Source organism: Rhinolophus sinicus, chromosome 5 (genome assembly GCF_057876585.1).
Source record: "Rhinolophus sinicus isolate RSI-liver-muscle chromosome 5, RSI-T2T, whole genome shotgun sequence".
Lineage (NCBI taxonomy): Eukaryota > Metazoa > Chordata > Mammalia > Chiroptera > Rhinolophidae > Rhinolophus > Rhinolophus sinicus.
This window is the reverse complement of record NC_142505.1, coordinates 110,509,625-110,522,945: the sequence shown is the minus strand read 5'-3', so window position 1 is coordinate 110,522,945 and position 13,321 is coordinate 110,509,625. Positions and strand designations below refer to the sequence as shown.

At 55.9% G+C, this 13,321-nt stretch overlaps 1 protein-coding gene across 1 annotated transcript in view; it reads left to right on the top strand.

The window, feature by feature from the left end:
* LOC109461357 (kinesin-like protein KIF19) overlaps positions 1-13,321 on the top strand; it is a 33,331-nt gene that overhangs the window by 9,780 nt on the left and 10,230 nt on the right. Inside the window, exons 8-15 of the mRNA XM_074314005.2 lie at positions 2,720-2,869; positions 3,540-3,662; positions 3,749-3,896; positions 5,931-6,129; positions 6,370-6,550; positions 9,328-9,598; positions 11,377-11,498; positions 13,184-13,308. Of these exons, the coding sequence (XP_074170106.2) occupies positions 2,720-2,869; positions 3,540-3,662; positions 3,749-3,896; positions 5,931-6,129; positions 6,370-6,550; positions 9,328-9,598; positions 11,377-11,498; positions 13,184-13,308 (1,319 nt within the window). The remainder of the gene's footprint in view (positions 1-2,719; positions 2,870-3,539; positions 3,663-3,748; positions 3,897-5,930; positions 6,130-6,369; positions 6,551-9,327; positions 9,599-11,376; positions 11,499-13,183; positions 13,309-13,321) is intronic.

The window sequence follows — 13,321 nt, the reverse complement described above, 5'->3', positions numbered from 1 at the left end:
ACCCGCCCTCAGAACTCAGCACCTCGGGGGGCCAGGGACACAGATGTGTGAGCAGATAATTACAGCATAGGGGCGGCCTGTGTTTTGCGATTCGAGGCTGTGGGAACCCAGAGGAGGGCAGGTGGTGGTCGTGGTGTCCAGGGCCAAGCCTGAGGGGTCATCAGGAATGTGGTGGGGTGCAAGGTAGAGCATGTCAGGCAGGGGACCAACGTGTGCACAGTTTCCTGTGGCCCAACATGGCTGCTGGCCCGACACCCCCGCCCCAGGTCCCGTCTGCTGGCCCCCAAACCCTTGGCTCCCCTGTCCTTTGCCACACCTGTCACTGGGAGTGGGGGCTGTGCTCATGGTCTGTTGTTCTTGTGGCCTGAGCATTCCTTGAGGACAGGACCTAGCCCAGGTCTTGGCAGAAGTGGTGTCGCAATACAGTAACGTCATCAGCAAGCAACATCTCTCACGTCCCGCTAGTGCACCAGGCATGTTCCCCAACACAGTGCAAGCCGCACAGCATGGTGCTTTCTTTCCAAACGCAGAGCTGAGACTTGGGCGATGGCTGACTTGGCCAAGTACAGAGGTAGCAGGCGCTGGGCCCAGGCGTGGACGCGGGGAGTCTGGCCAGACCCGTGCCCTTCACTCTGTGATATTTGCCCCCCAGTTTGTGCCACATACTCGCCTGCTGATGACCGAGCCACGTCACTCCCTCCCTCGCTGCCCTGCCCCTGGCCCTGCCCTCAGGGTGCACGCTGCTGAAACAAGCAGGGCCTGACCTGGAGGCAGACTGGTTTAAAATATAGTGTGTAAATGGAAAATCTGAGGTATGACAAGGCCAGCAGATCAGGGTGACAGTTTTTACTCACAGTTCCCAAGAGAAGGGGCCACGCCACACCACGCAGGGCCACTCAGGGAAGCACCAGGGTTGTCAGGAGGCAGAGGGAAGGGTACGGGGACAAAAACCTTTACTGTGGTTTCTGTGGCAGGAGCGGGAGAGACAGGGTGATGGGCTTAGGACTGGCTGTTTGGACAGTTGTCTGCTACTGGCCCTGGGTCATGAGGGCAGGTGGACAGTGGCCAGAGAGTGACAGTCCATGGAGTGTGAGCTCTGGGCTGGTGGGTTTGCATCTGAAAGGTGTGCTGCTGGGTGAGAGGTTCACTCTCCCTAGGACTCGGCTGGCCCTGGGAGGGACCATCCACGCAGGGTCAGAAGGGCCCCCAATGTCAGGGCATCAGATGCAGAGAATCAAAGACAGGGTCGACACACGACAGTTGTGGATGCAGATAAGTTTGTAGAAATGAAGCCAAGTGTGATGGAGGAAAGAGTTCTGGGACCCTGAGTAGGATCTGGGGCTCTGGTCTGTCCCAGCTGGGCTTGTTCACGGAAGGCAATGTGGAAACCAGCCGCCCAGGACTTGGCTCTGGGAGAGGCCACCGGACAGGGGTCCAGGCCCCAGGCCCTTGGTCTTGCTCTGCTCCAATGTGCTGTGTGCCTTTGCACAGGCCACCGCCACTCTTTGGGCCTTGGGAGGTTAGCTATAGACTCAGGTGACCTAGTAGACTGCCTTTAGGATTTGCTGGGCTCTCCTGGTCTGTCATTTCTTCATAGAAAATCCCTCAGAAAGAGTTTTTCCCAGGGCACGAGGTCTCTGAGAAAGCCCCCTGTCTGTGACAGAGATGTGACCTGTGAGCAGGGCTCTGGCTCCGGCCACCCCAGCAGCTCCAGTCCCACCCTACACCCGCTCCCACTTAGTGAGGGTGACAGCTTGCGTTTGCTGCTTGTTTCTGTGGGCTCAGCGTCATGCACGTGACCCGTCAAGTTCTCACCATGCCCCGTGAAGTTGGACAACTGCCCCTGTTGGCAAATAGGGACACCAAGGCAGACAGGGAGGTCTGTCGGAGATAAGTGGTGTGGGCCACTCTCAAACTGTGCTCCAAACTGGCTCTGGAATCCATGCCCTTAATGGAAAAATGGGTTTTCCTGATTTCAAATGAAAGAAAAATGCAGTACAGAAAATATGGAAATACGGGCAAGCGAAAGGGGGGACTGAGTAGCCCCCACAATGGTCGCATTAGCGGTGTGTGTGCCCCATCCTCTCAGCCCACAGCCATGGAGACCCGCTGGGCCCAGGCACCTCCCAGTGTACTGGGCTTGGGGACACGTGGCCAACCAGAGTGACAACTCCCTCGTGCAGCGTGTGGCCTGATGGGGGGCGGGTGGGAAAATATTGAACGCAGAAAAGAGGAAGGCAGTTGCCAAGAGAGTTAAGGGATTGGAAGGAAATAAGCAGGACACATGGGGAAAGTAACAGGCTGGCTACTGCAATGCCCCTTTGGAGAGGGGGGTGAGGCACCTCCACAGGAGGGGACGCTGAGCTGCCACTGGAAGGATGAGGGAGTTAGGGCTGGGAGGCAACTTCCTGCGTAACATACACATGCGTATTTTTGTAAAAGTGGATTGTTTTGCACAGGCATTCCTCTCACTCATTTTTATCTCGTTCATAATCATAAAAGCATCAGCAGTAAACATCCGTCTTAGTGGCTGCGTAGTTCTCCCCGACAGGGTCCTGTCATTGATGTCACGGGTCCTGGGTTTCAGGGGGACAGCCAGTGCATGTAGGGCCTGAGCACCCGGGTGGGCGGGGTTATTGCCCCTGAACCTCTGCCCCCTCCTAGGGGGCTGACGGGTGGGAAGGACCATCTCCCTGCCAGCCCGGCTCTCCCCACGCAGGCCCAGCACCGTGGCAAAAGGATGCAGGAGGGCGCGCATATAAACCGCTCCCTGTTGGCGCTGGGCAACTGCATCAACGCGCTCAGTGAGAAGGGCAGCCGGGCGCAGTATGTGAACTTCCGGGACAGCAAGCTCACACGCCTGCTGAAGGTACGCACTGCAGGCCGGGTGTGTGTGCGTGTGTGTGTGTGTGTGTGTGTGTGTGTGTGCATGCGTGGGTGTGTCCTGCTGCCACAGCTGACTGCATCTTTCAGGACTTACCTGCGAGGCAAGAGCCCCAACACCTGAGTCTAAGGGCCCTTCCACTAACCTCCGAAGGCAGGAAAACACTGTAGAAACCATGTCTAGTGCCCACCTGACTCCCCACACCATCCCTCTGAGTTTGGTTCAGCCTATGCTTGCATACACCCAGAGACAGGGAACTCAGTACTTAACCAAGGCTGCCTGTCCCATCGTGGACGGTCTGTCTGTGAGAAGAGTTCCCCTTTCTACTGAGCTGAGCATTGCCACCTCTGTTCTACAGCGAGGCAGGCTATACATAAATAGGTAAAACAATAGAGGAATGTCCCACAGATTTGGCCCCTTGGTCTGCTCGCATCAGAGTGGAGGTCAGATGGGGTCGGCCTGCAACGGGCTGCCCTCACCCTGAGCATCAGCTCCCTGAGCACTGGCCCCTTGTTCCCAGCATCAGCTGCCCTTCTCAGGATTTGGAGCAGGAAGCTCGGACAAGCTAGTCCAGAAGGGCCCGGCACGGGTGGGGGGCACCCCTGGGCAGGTGGGGGGCCTGTTCCCGCCCCCAGCTCTGCCTCCCTCTGAGCAGGATGCCCTGGGAGGGAACAGCCAGACGGTGATGATTGCCCACATCAGCCCGGCCAGCACGTCCTTCGAGGAGTCGCGGACCACCCTGCTGTACGCCGACAGAGCCAAGAGCATCAAGACCCGGGTGAGCCGCCCGCCCGCCCACACACACTCACGTTCCCCTGCACACACTCGCTCGCTCTGACCTTGACATGTGTGTGGCCCCACTAGGTCAAGCGCAACCTGCTGACCGTGTCCTACCACATCGCGCAGTACACGGGCGTCATCTCCGACCTGCGCAGGGAGATCCAGCGCCTCAAGTCCCAAATTGAGAGGCAGGAAGAGAAGGGAAGCGAGGCTGGCGTCCGGGCCACACAAGGTACACCCAGCACAGGCCAGGTACCTCAAGCCTCTTTGCTGCCCTGGGCAGAGATGGGTTTCGTGAGCTCACGGAGCAGAAAGGGCCCGGTGCTGGCAGCCGAGGACAGAGAGGCTGTGGTGGGAGACGAGGCTGGCCAGTGGATGACCAGGGCCCGGGGTTGGTCCTCAGTGTGATGGGAGGTGGACAAGGGCCTGAGCAGGGAGCCGCCTTGAGTGTGTGGCTGGAAAGTGGGCGTGAGACCACTCAACAGCCGAGCTTTCCTTCAGCCTGTTGGTGGGGCAGCTGGAGGGTCCTCCCCAGTTGGGGTGTTGCCCTGAAAACGTGACAGGAGTTGAGGAGTAGAGGGAGGAGGCCGGGGGGTGAGCACGGTGGTCAACCGGGACCGCCCAGTAAAGGGGCGCATTAGAGATGTCTACGCTTATTGTTCTGCGGAAGTCCCAGTCCTTACGGAAGGAGAGAGCAGTTCAGCAAACCCTCACGAGGACCCCCGCTCAGTTTCTCTTCCCCACCTTCCCACACACTCACTTCCCTGTCCTATGATCTAGACGCAAACTCCAGACGTCATATCATTTTATTCATAGGAATCTCAGCACAATCCCTAAAAAGTCAAGACTCTTTACAAAATCCTAACTACAGTCTCATTTCCACACAGAAAAAAATGTTAGCAATAATCTGTTCATATCACCAGACAGCCGATCGGTGTTCAAATTTCCACAACCTTTCACCATCATAAATCTCTTCTGAACCATTTGCTTTTGTTTTTGAGCTAAGGACCCCAGCATAGTCCATGCACTGAGTGTGGCTGATAAATCTTTTAAGTTTCTTTTATTCTACAGGCTTCCCCTCCCTCGTTTTTTGTCCATCCATGTTGTCGCAATGGCAGGGTCTCCTTCCTCGGGGATGAGTAACATTTCATTATCTATTATATATTCTGTTAGATATAATTTCCTTTATCTGCGCATCCATTCATGGACACCTGGCTATTGTGGATAATGCTACATGGACGTGGGGCGCAGATAACCAGATCCTGATTTCATTTATTTTGGGTAAATACCCAGAAGAGGGATTCCTGGGTCATATGGTAGCTCTATTTTTAATCTTTTGAGGAACCTCCATACTGTTTTCCATAGTGCCTGTATCAATTTACATTCCCACCAACAGTGCACAGGGCTCCCTTTTCTCCACGTCCTGGCCAACACTTGTTATTTCTTGTCTTTTTGATGATGGTCATTCTCACAGGTGTGAGGGGATATCTCACTGGTTTTGATTTGCATTTCCCTGATTATTAGTGATGTTAAGCACCTTTTCTTGTGCTTGTTGGCAATTTGTCTTCTTCGGAAAAATGTCTGTTAAGGTCCTTTGCCCATTTTTTTACATTGGATTATTTGGCTTTTGCTATTGAGTTGCATAAGTTCCTTACATATTTTGGATATTAACACTTTAGCAGATATATGGTTTGCAAATATTTTCTCCCATCCATCCATCCACCCATCCATCCATCCATCCATCCTCCACCCATCCACCCATCCATCCTCCATCCATCCACCCACCCATCCATCCATCCTCCATCCACCCACCCATCCATCCTCCACCCATCCATCCATCCATCCATCCATCCTCCATCCATCCTCCACCCATCCATCCATCCATCCATCCATCCTCCATCCATCCATCCACCCACCCATCCATCCTCCACCCATCCATCCATCCATCCATCCATCCTCCATCCATCCACCCATCCATCCTCCATCCACCCACCCATCCATCCTCCACCCATCCATCCATCCATCCATCCTCCATCCATCCACCCATCCATCCATCCATCCATCCATCCTCCACCCATCCACCCACCCACCCACCCACCCATCCATCCATCCACCCATCCACCCACCCACCCATGCACCCATCTATCATGTACCCATCATCTACCCACCCACACCTGTGTATTGAGCTCCTCCTTGGACCAGACCCTCTTGTGGTGGGCAAGCATGGAGTTCAACACTGACTTAGGTGGCCTTGCCTCTGGTACAGCGGCCCCCTTGCTGCCCCCAGTCACAACGTCCGCCCAGGACACAGAGGAGGACAGCCGCCTGCAGATGAACAAGATCCGGGCCCAGCTGGTCAGGGCCTTCAAGGAACAGCTGGAGATGCGGCACAGCCTGGTGGAGCTGGAGAACGCCAGCATCGAGCTGCACGTCGACGCATCCCGCCACCTGCTGACCATGGCAGAGTGAGTGTGCCGTCCCGCGGCCTCACCCAGGGCCCCAGCGCCGGCCGTCCCAGTGGGGCAGGGAGATCAGCAGGACCAGTGGGGCCACTGCTGGGAGCTCCTTTCTGTGCTACTGTCCAGCCTCCCTCTATTGCCTGCAGGTCCCCAGGGGCACTTTAGTCAAGGGCTCCCTCTCTTCCCAGGCAGGACCCCTGGCCCAATCCCTCCCCTGCTCCCCTGACCCCTCTGTCATGGCCGCAGCTGGGAGCATGAGAAGACCCACCATCACACCCAGGACAGGACACCTGAGAGGGATGAGGAGCAGGTGGCGGCCCACGCAGACAGGGACACGGGCAAGTCTGCGGAGTCACAGGAAGAGGCCCTGGCCAGAGAGGAGGTCAACATGCTGTTAGCCGAACAGCGGAAAATTGTGGCCCTCAAGGTGGGGAGAGGGGCTGGGCACGTCCATGTCACACAGTGACGATGAGAGTCACTGACGTTTACTGATTGCCTCTGGGGCACTGGGCCCTCTGACAACAGCCCCCGGCATGGGGCCGACCAGGACCGTCCTATAGATGGGAAAATCGAGGTTCAGAGAGATTAGACAAGTTGTCCCAAGTCCCAGGAGGAGGAGAGCTGGGACCTGATGGGTCTGACTGCAAAGCCCATGTCACACTGGGGGCTGCAGGGCCATGGCCCAGGGCAAGAGGCCCTGGGGGACAGAGGAGCCATGGCCGTGGCCATGGGGCACGAGCCTCCAGCTCCCAGTGACCCTTTGTAGTAACCCACCATGTGGTGAGCGAGCAATGCCCACTCTGCCAAGTGCTTCCCATTGGCGTCAGGCTCTGTCTCCCCGAGTCTGGTCTTGGGCACGTGACACCAGGCAGCGACATGGCCAGAGGGTGCCCGACTCCAGGTTCCTGTCTGCAGAGCGAAGTCTCATCACATTTTTGTTTCCTGAGAAGAGCAAGCTGTATATATGAGCTGTTTATGTAGTAGCTAGTTGTCTAAGAAACTCCCTTCAGAAAATGGCAGAACCGGCGGTTGGTGGAGACTTCGGGGAAATGCCAGGGAAGCTGGCTGCTGTCCCAGCCTGTTAGTGACATGTTTGCAGGCAAGTGGAGAATGTGTCTGTGATGTCATGTTGGAAAAGCCAGCGACGCTTATACTTAAAAGCTATGTGGCCAAACCAAGAACCTCCATATATCACTGCCTCTGCCTGCTGAAGTTTAGAGATTACATGGTCTCATTTCAAAAGTCCTCTGACATTTAAAAATAAGGAAAATACCTTTTGCTGAAGCCAATCATGTGCATAGGCAGAGAGCATGACCTTCAAGAGCCAAATACAGATAGAGATGCAGTGTAGCATGTAAATGTGAGTCCATTAATTGGTCAACGAATCAATCAAAGACAAGTCAGTGTTTTAAGGGTCCAGCTCAATGCTGGGCCCTGGAGGCTTAAAGGGGAGCAGGGCTTAGACTCATAGGCTGCTGGGAGAACACAAACGTAACTAGAGTTCTGGATGAGAGCACACTGTAGACGTGTGGACAGAATTCTGGGGAGCTAGAGAAAGGGGCTATTGATTCAGTGGGGGCCGGGGAGGACGTCAGGGAGAAGTAGGGGAATAGGGTCTTGCTGGGGAGCTGAGCCAACTCCTCCCAAAGGGGTCCCCTCTCATTCCCAGAGGAGGAAGAAGTGAAGGCTGGAGCATGTCCCTTCAGCTGCACAGGCCGCTTGTTATCCAGCCTGTTCCTGGGAACTGATCCTGGGGGTGGCATGCCAGGCAGCCATGGCACTGCTGCCTGGGTGCCTAGATGCAGTTATGTGGTGTGGTCAGTCCGCTGTGTCAGCTTGGCCGGGCTGTGGTGCCCAGTGATGCAGGTAAACACCAGTCTAGGTGTGAAGGTGTTTTGTAGACGTGGGTAACATCGACTGTCACTTGAGAGAAACTAAAGATGATCCCAGATGGTGTGGGGGGGCCGCATCCAATCGGACAAAGGGCCTTCCCTGCAAACACTGAGGTTTCCCAAATTCTGCCTCAAGCCGGCAGCATCAGCTCCTGCCTGACTTTCCAGCCTGCTACCTGCCCTGCAGATTTCTGACCTGCCAGCCCATAATCGTGTGAGCCCATCCTTTAAATCTCTTTATGTGTGTAAGCATATGTGTATACACACACAAACATATACATTAGTGTGTGTGTTTGTGTGTATATGTATACACACACATGCACAAACATACATAGACACACACATGTATGTCACTCTCGCCTATTGGTCTGTGTCTCTGGAGCCCTGACTGCCACGTTGAGTAAGGTTACAGGTTACAGCTCACAGGTCTCATGGGGCTCCCAGCTGGTTCTCCGCAGGTGGGAGCAGCCGCGGTAGTAGACGTGCTGGGCCTCATGTCTCCAGCCCCTGCTTTGGTCTGAGAGACCCAGGTTCTTGGCTGTGGACAAGAGGTCTGTGATGGGGTGGATGCAGACGGCACCACTTCAGAGAGTCCCCTGCAAGGACCGACAGGGCTTGTGAAGGCTTCATAGTGTGAGAACAGGCAGCACTGGTTTCCAGTACAGACAGTGGGGAGAGGTGAGCCCTGGAAGTGTGTTCTAAAGTCTTAATAGAAAATTCAAGGCTTTGCTGTAGTGAGGCCCACAGATCAGAGGCGACTCACTGAAAAGGCAGTTTGTTACTCACAGTTCCCAAGAGGAAGGCACACGCATGTCATTCAGGGCCACTCAGGGAAGCACCAGGGTCCTCAGGAGGCAGAGGGAGGGGAATGGGGACAAGAGCCTTTACTGTGGTTTGCGTGGCAGGAGCAGGAGAGACAGGGTGATGGGCTTAGGACTGGCTGTTTGGACAGTTGTCTGCTACTGTCATGAGGGCAGGTGGACAGTGGCCAGAGAGTGACAGTCCATGGAGTGTGAGCTCTGGGCCGGTGGGTTTGCATCTGAAAGGTGTGCTGCTGGGTGAGAGGTTCACTCTCCCTAGGACTCGGCTGACCCTGGGAGGGGCCGTCCCTGCAGGGTGTGCAGGGCCCCGGATGTCAGGGCATCAGAACACGACAATCAAAGGCAGGGTTAATACAGGGGGGCGGCCACACATCCCCAGAGCCGATCACCGCGGTTTGCGTGAGTTCAGTTTGCAAACCCCAGCCCGTAAGAACAGCCGGGCATGGGAGCAGATTCTGGCATCTGCCCTGAACCCTTGGTCTGTCTGCCAGGCTGGGCTGGAGCAGCGCCTGGCTGGTGCCAGGAAGAAGGCCTCGCAGCTGGAGGAGCTGCTGCCCAGGCAGGCCATCAGCGAGGACCAGCGGGAGGTGCTGCGGCTGCTGTGCAGGACACACGAGCTGGAGCTGGAGAACACGGAGCTGCAGGCCAGCAGCCTGCGCCGGGAGCACCTGCTCTGCCAGAAGGATTGCGTCATTCAGCGCTACCACCAGCACCGGCAGCTCTGCGAGCACGTCATCCAGGGCCAGCAGCAGCTGATTCACGGTAAGGCCGTCCTGCCGGCTGCACAGCGGCTCGGACTTTCAGTAGTTATTTTCTGGAAAGAGTAGGCAGTGCACGTGGTCCAAAACTCAGAGTCCCTGTGGCAAAGCAGGCCACACCAGCTGCCTGCCATCCAACCCTATCCTCCATCACTCCGTTACCTGCATAGCCCCTCGGGGGTATGAGCAACGCGTGTGCGACAGGAGCACACCACACACACAGCCCGTTCGGTGCCTCGCTTTCGCCCACTTACCTGTGTAGCCTCAAAACGGCTTTATGAGCGCACAGCGACCTCTGCAGACGTGCTCTGGGAGGCACTGAACCACCTCTGGCCGTCTGCGCGTGCGTCCCCACGACCCGCCCGTGTCGGCCCCGGCCCCGTGGGTCCTCTGTTCCCAGTGAGCAGCTGTGCCGGCGGCACCCCTTCCTTTCCCTGCTGCCTCTTACCTCCTGCCTCATACCTCTTTTCTTCCAACACTATTTTGACGGAATTTGAGGCTTACAGAAAAGTTACAACACTACAAAGAACTCCTCCAGGCTCACATCGCCCACTTTTACTCTAGGGTTCTGTCTCCTTCTCTCGCTCCTCAAACACTCTTTGATCCCTTAAGTGCTAAAGGCATATCTGCTGAAACAAGGCATCGTTTTCCATGACCTCGGGATAGTGACATGGATATAATACCAAACTGCAGACTGCACAGCTGAGGCCACGTGTGTGCATGTGTGCACATGTGCACGTGTGTCAGCACGTGTGTTGTAGCATCTGGAGCTGAAAGGAGCTTGGTGTGTTCACATCACCACCATCATCATAATCACACTTTTATCGTCAACACTCATTAGCGCTTCCCTTAGGGGCACCTCCCAGTTCCTCCTATAATAGGGAAAACACAGTTCTTTCGACAAAGTTATGACAACGTTAAAGAACGTTTTGGAAAAGAAAACAGTTTACTTACAACCCAACTACCTGTCTAGTCCCCGCCTCTAAGCTGTCAAATTTTGCCAGAGCTATAATTAGGTCGTCTTTTAATTTCTTACTTAACTTTTTTTAATAGAGGTAAAATTTACATAAGATTCACCATTTTAACCATTTGAACAGGTACAACTCAGTGACATTTGGTATATTTGCGTTGCTGTGCAGCCATCACCTCTTGTTCCAAAGTATTTCTGCTCGTCCATAATAAACCCCACACCCCTAAGTGCTCACTCCACTCTCCTCCCCACCCTGACGACCACTGACCTGCGTTCTGTTTCTATGGATTTGCCTGGTCTGGACGTTTCACTAAGTGGGATAGTGTGCTTGGTGACCTTTCGTGACCAGCTGCGTTGGCTCCACGTCATGGTGACAAGGTCCGTCTGTGTTGCAGCGTGTCTGTCAGCGCTTCGTTCTGTCAGCACTTCGTTCTGTCAGCACTTTGTTCTGTCAGCGCTTCGTTCTGTCAGTGGCCGAGTGAGACTCCATCACTAGCCCACACGGCGGCTCTCCAGTTGGAACACCCGTTTTCAGCTCTTTTGAGTCTACCCTAGGAGTGGCTCTTTAACTTTTAAACTAAGTGTTATGTACGCTTTAGAATTGCTCATAGTATTTATGATGAAAAGGCAATACGTGAGCATAGTAGGAGAATGTTAACGCGAGAGACGCATGAGGAGTCCTGGCTACAGAAACCCCACCCCGTGGAGAAACCTCTCATCAGGTTGGAGAAGCAGCCTTACACCTTCGGACGGAGGAGCCTTTAAAAGCATGCTGGGCGCTTGCCCTGACGTCTGCTCCCTGGTTCCTGCAGATGGTGGCATCCAGGTGCCGGCACCGCTGGACAAGCTCTATGGCCTGTACTGCCGTGAGCTGGGCGAGGGCTCGCTGAATCGGCTGCTGCTGCTGCAATCAGTGGTGGCCGGCAACCGGCAGGTAAGACCCCCGAGGCTCAGCATGTCCCCTCCTGCCCAACCTGGGCCCCTGGCCTGTGTGCGAGGCCCAGGGGGCACCCACCCACCCATGAAAGGTGCCCCAGTGCTGCTGGCTGAGCCTCGATCCCCAGCCCCAGGGCACATTCAGGCAGATTTCCGGAGAGGCCAGCCCGGGCCCTGGGGTCTGCTGGGGAAGGCACTCCTGGGGTGGGTGCTGTTCACACCAGGTCTGCAACCCTGGGCTGTTGCTAAAAATCCCTGTGGGAGAGAAAAGCCGAGGGGAAGGAAGTCTGAGCGTGGGGTGGCCCTGTTACCTCAGTGACTGGAGAGGCGTCTTCTGGGGCCCTCAGCCAGATGCTCAGCCTGAGGTCTCTGCTCTTGGGCTCGTTGGTTCTCCAGGGGTGCCTCCAGGCTCCTGCTTGACAGTGGCTTCTGATGCTTATTCTGGGGACTCCCCAGGGACGAGGCTGGGGTGGGGGCTCTGTGTCCATTATTTAGACAATTGTTGTCCTCACGAGCTGTACCCATGCCCTTGACAAGGCCTGGGGTCCCAGCCCACAGAAGCTCTGCTTTGCCTTCTCAGGAGAAGGAGAAACCTCCAGGCTTTTGCCACAGGGGCGAGGGGCAGTTCCCGGAAGTGTGGCCTGAGGGAGGGCCCAGGGGCCCCACTGCATCTAAAGCCACTGCCCAAGCCCCAGTTATAGAGGTCCCGGGGGCTGCCATTGTCGGGTGTCGGTCGGCCTGTGGGACGGCTCTCTCGGGCCTCTGCTTCAGTCCTCTCTCCATCGCTTTCCTGCTCACAGACTATTACGGCTGTGTGCACCCCTCTCCTGTTCTGCCCAAACACGTGTCCGTTCTAAAACAATCCTTTCCTAGAGTTTGCATCGGGGTCCCCAAGACCACCCTCAGCTCAGTGTGCCAGAAGGACTCACAGAACTCAGAAAAGCTGTTATACCAAACTGAGACTCTGTCCCCATGAAACACTAACCCCATCCCCCTCCTGAGCCCCAGGCACCACCATCTACTCTCTGTCTCTATGAATGTGACTCCTAGGTCCTCATGTCAGTGGGATCACACAGTGTGTCCTTTGTGACTGGCTGGTTTCATCAGCACAGTGTCCTCAGGGTCCATCCACGCTGTAGCAGGGGTCAGTGTCCTTCCTTTTAAGGCCGAGTAACGTCCACTGTGTGGAGGGACCGCATTTGTCTGCCATTCACCCGTCAGTGGACACCGGGCTGCTCCCGCCTCCTGGCGCCTGTGCACAGTGCTGCTGTGGATGTGGGGTGCAGGTATCTTTGAGACCCCGCTTCCGGTTCTTTTGGGCACAGACCCATGAGTGGATTCGCTGGGTCACCTGGTGGTTCTGTGTTTAATTATTTGAGGACCTGCTAACTTTTGAGGGTGCTTTGACACCAACCGTCTCCCCTATGCCTCATTTCTGCTCAAGGGTCAAGGCCACCCCGCCGTTGGTCCCTGGCACTCGCCCTTGCCCAGAACCTTTCTGTCTGTGTGGGCGGCACAGCTGGACGTGAGCTAATGGGCTGGCAGGCCGGCCTCCCCGCTGGGTGGCTTCTTTCGCATAGTGGCCAGGAGGAAAGGGCCCTGCCGGTGACCCCTCAGGGACCTCCGCTTGACGACGCAGCTGGCCTCTTGCCCACCTTCCTCAACTCTTCTGTCTGGTCCCAGGATGGCTCTGCTAGGAACACATGTCCACCACCAGAGGAGTCCAGCCAAGGCCAGCCTGACGACAGGAAGGACCTCCCGTGGGAAGCCCCGTTGCAGCTGCCACCAGTGCTGCTGGAGACGGACAGGTCAGCAGGCGTT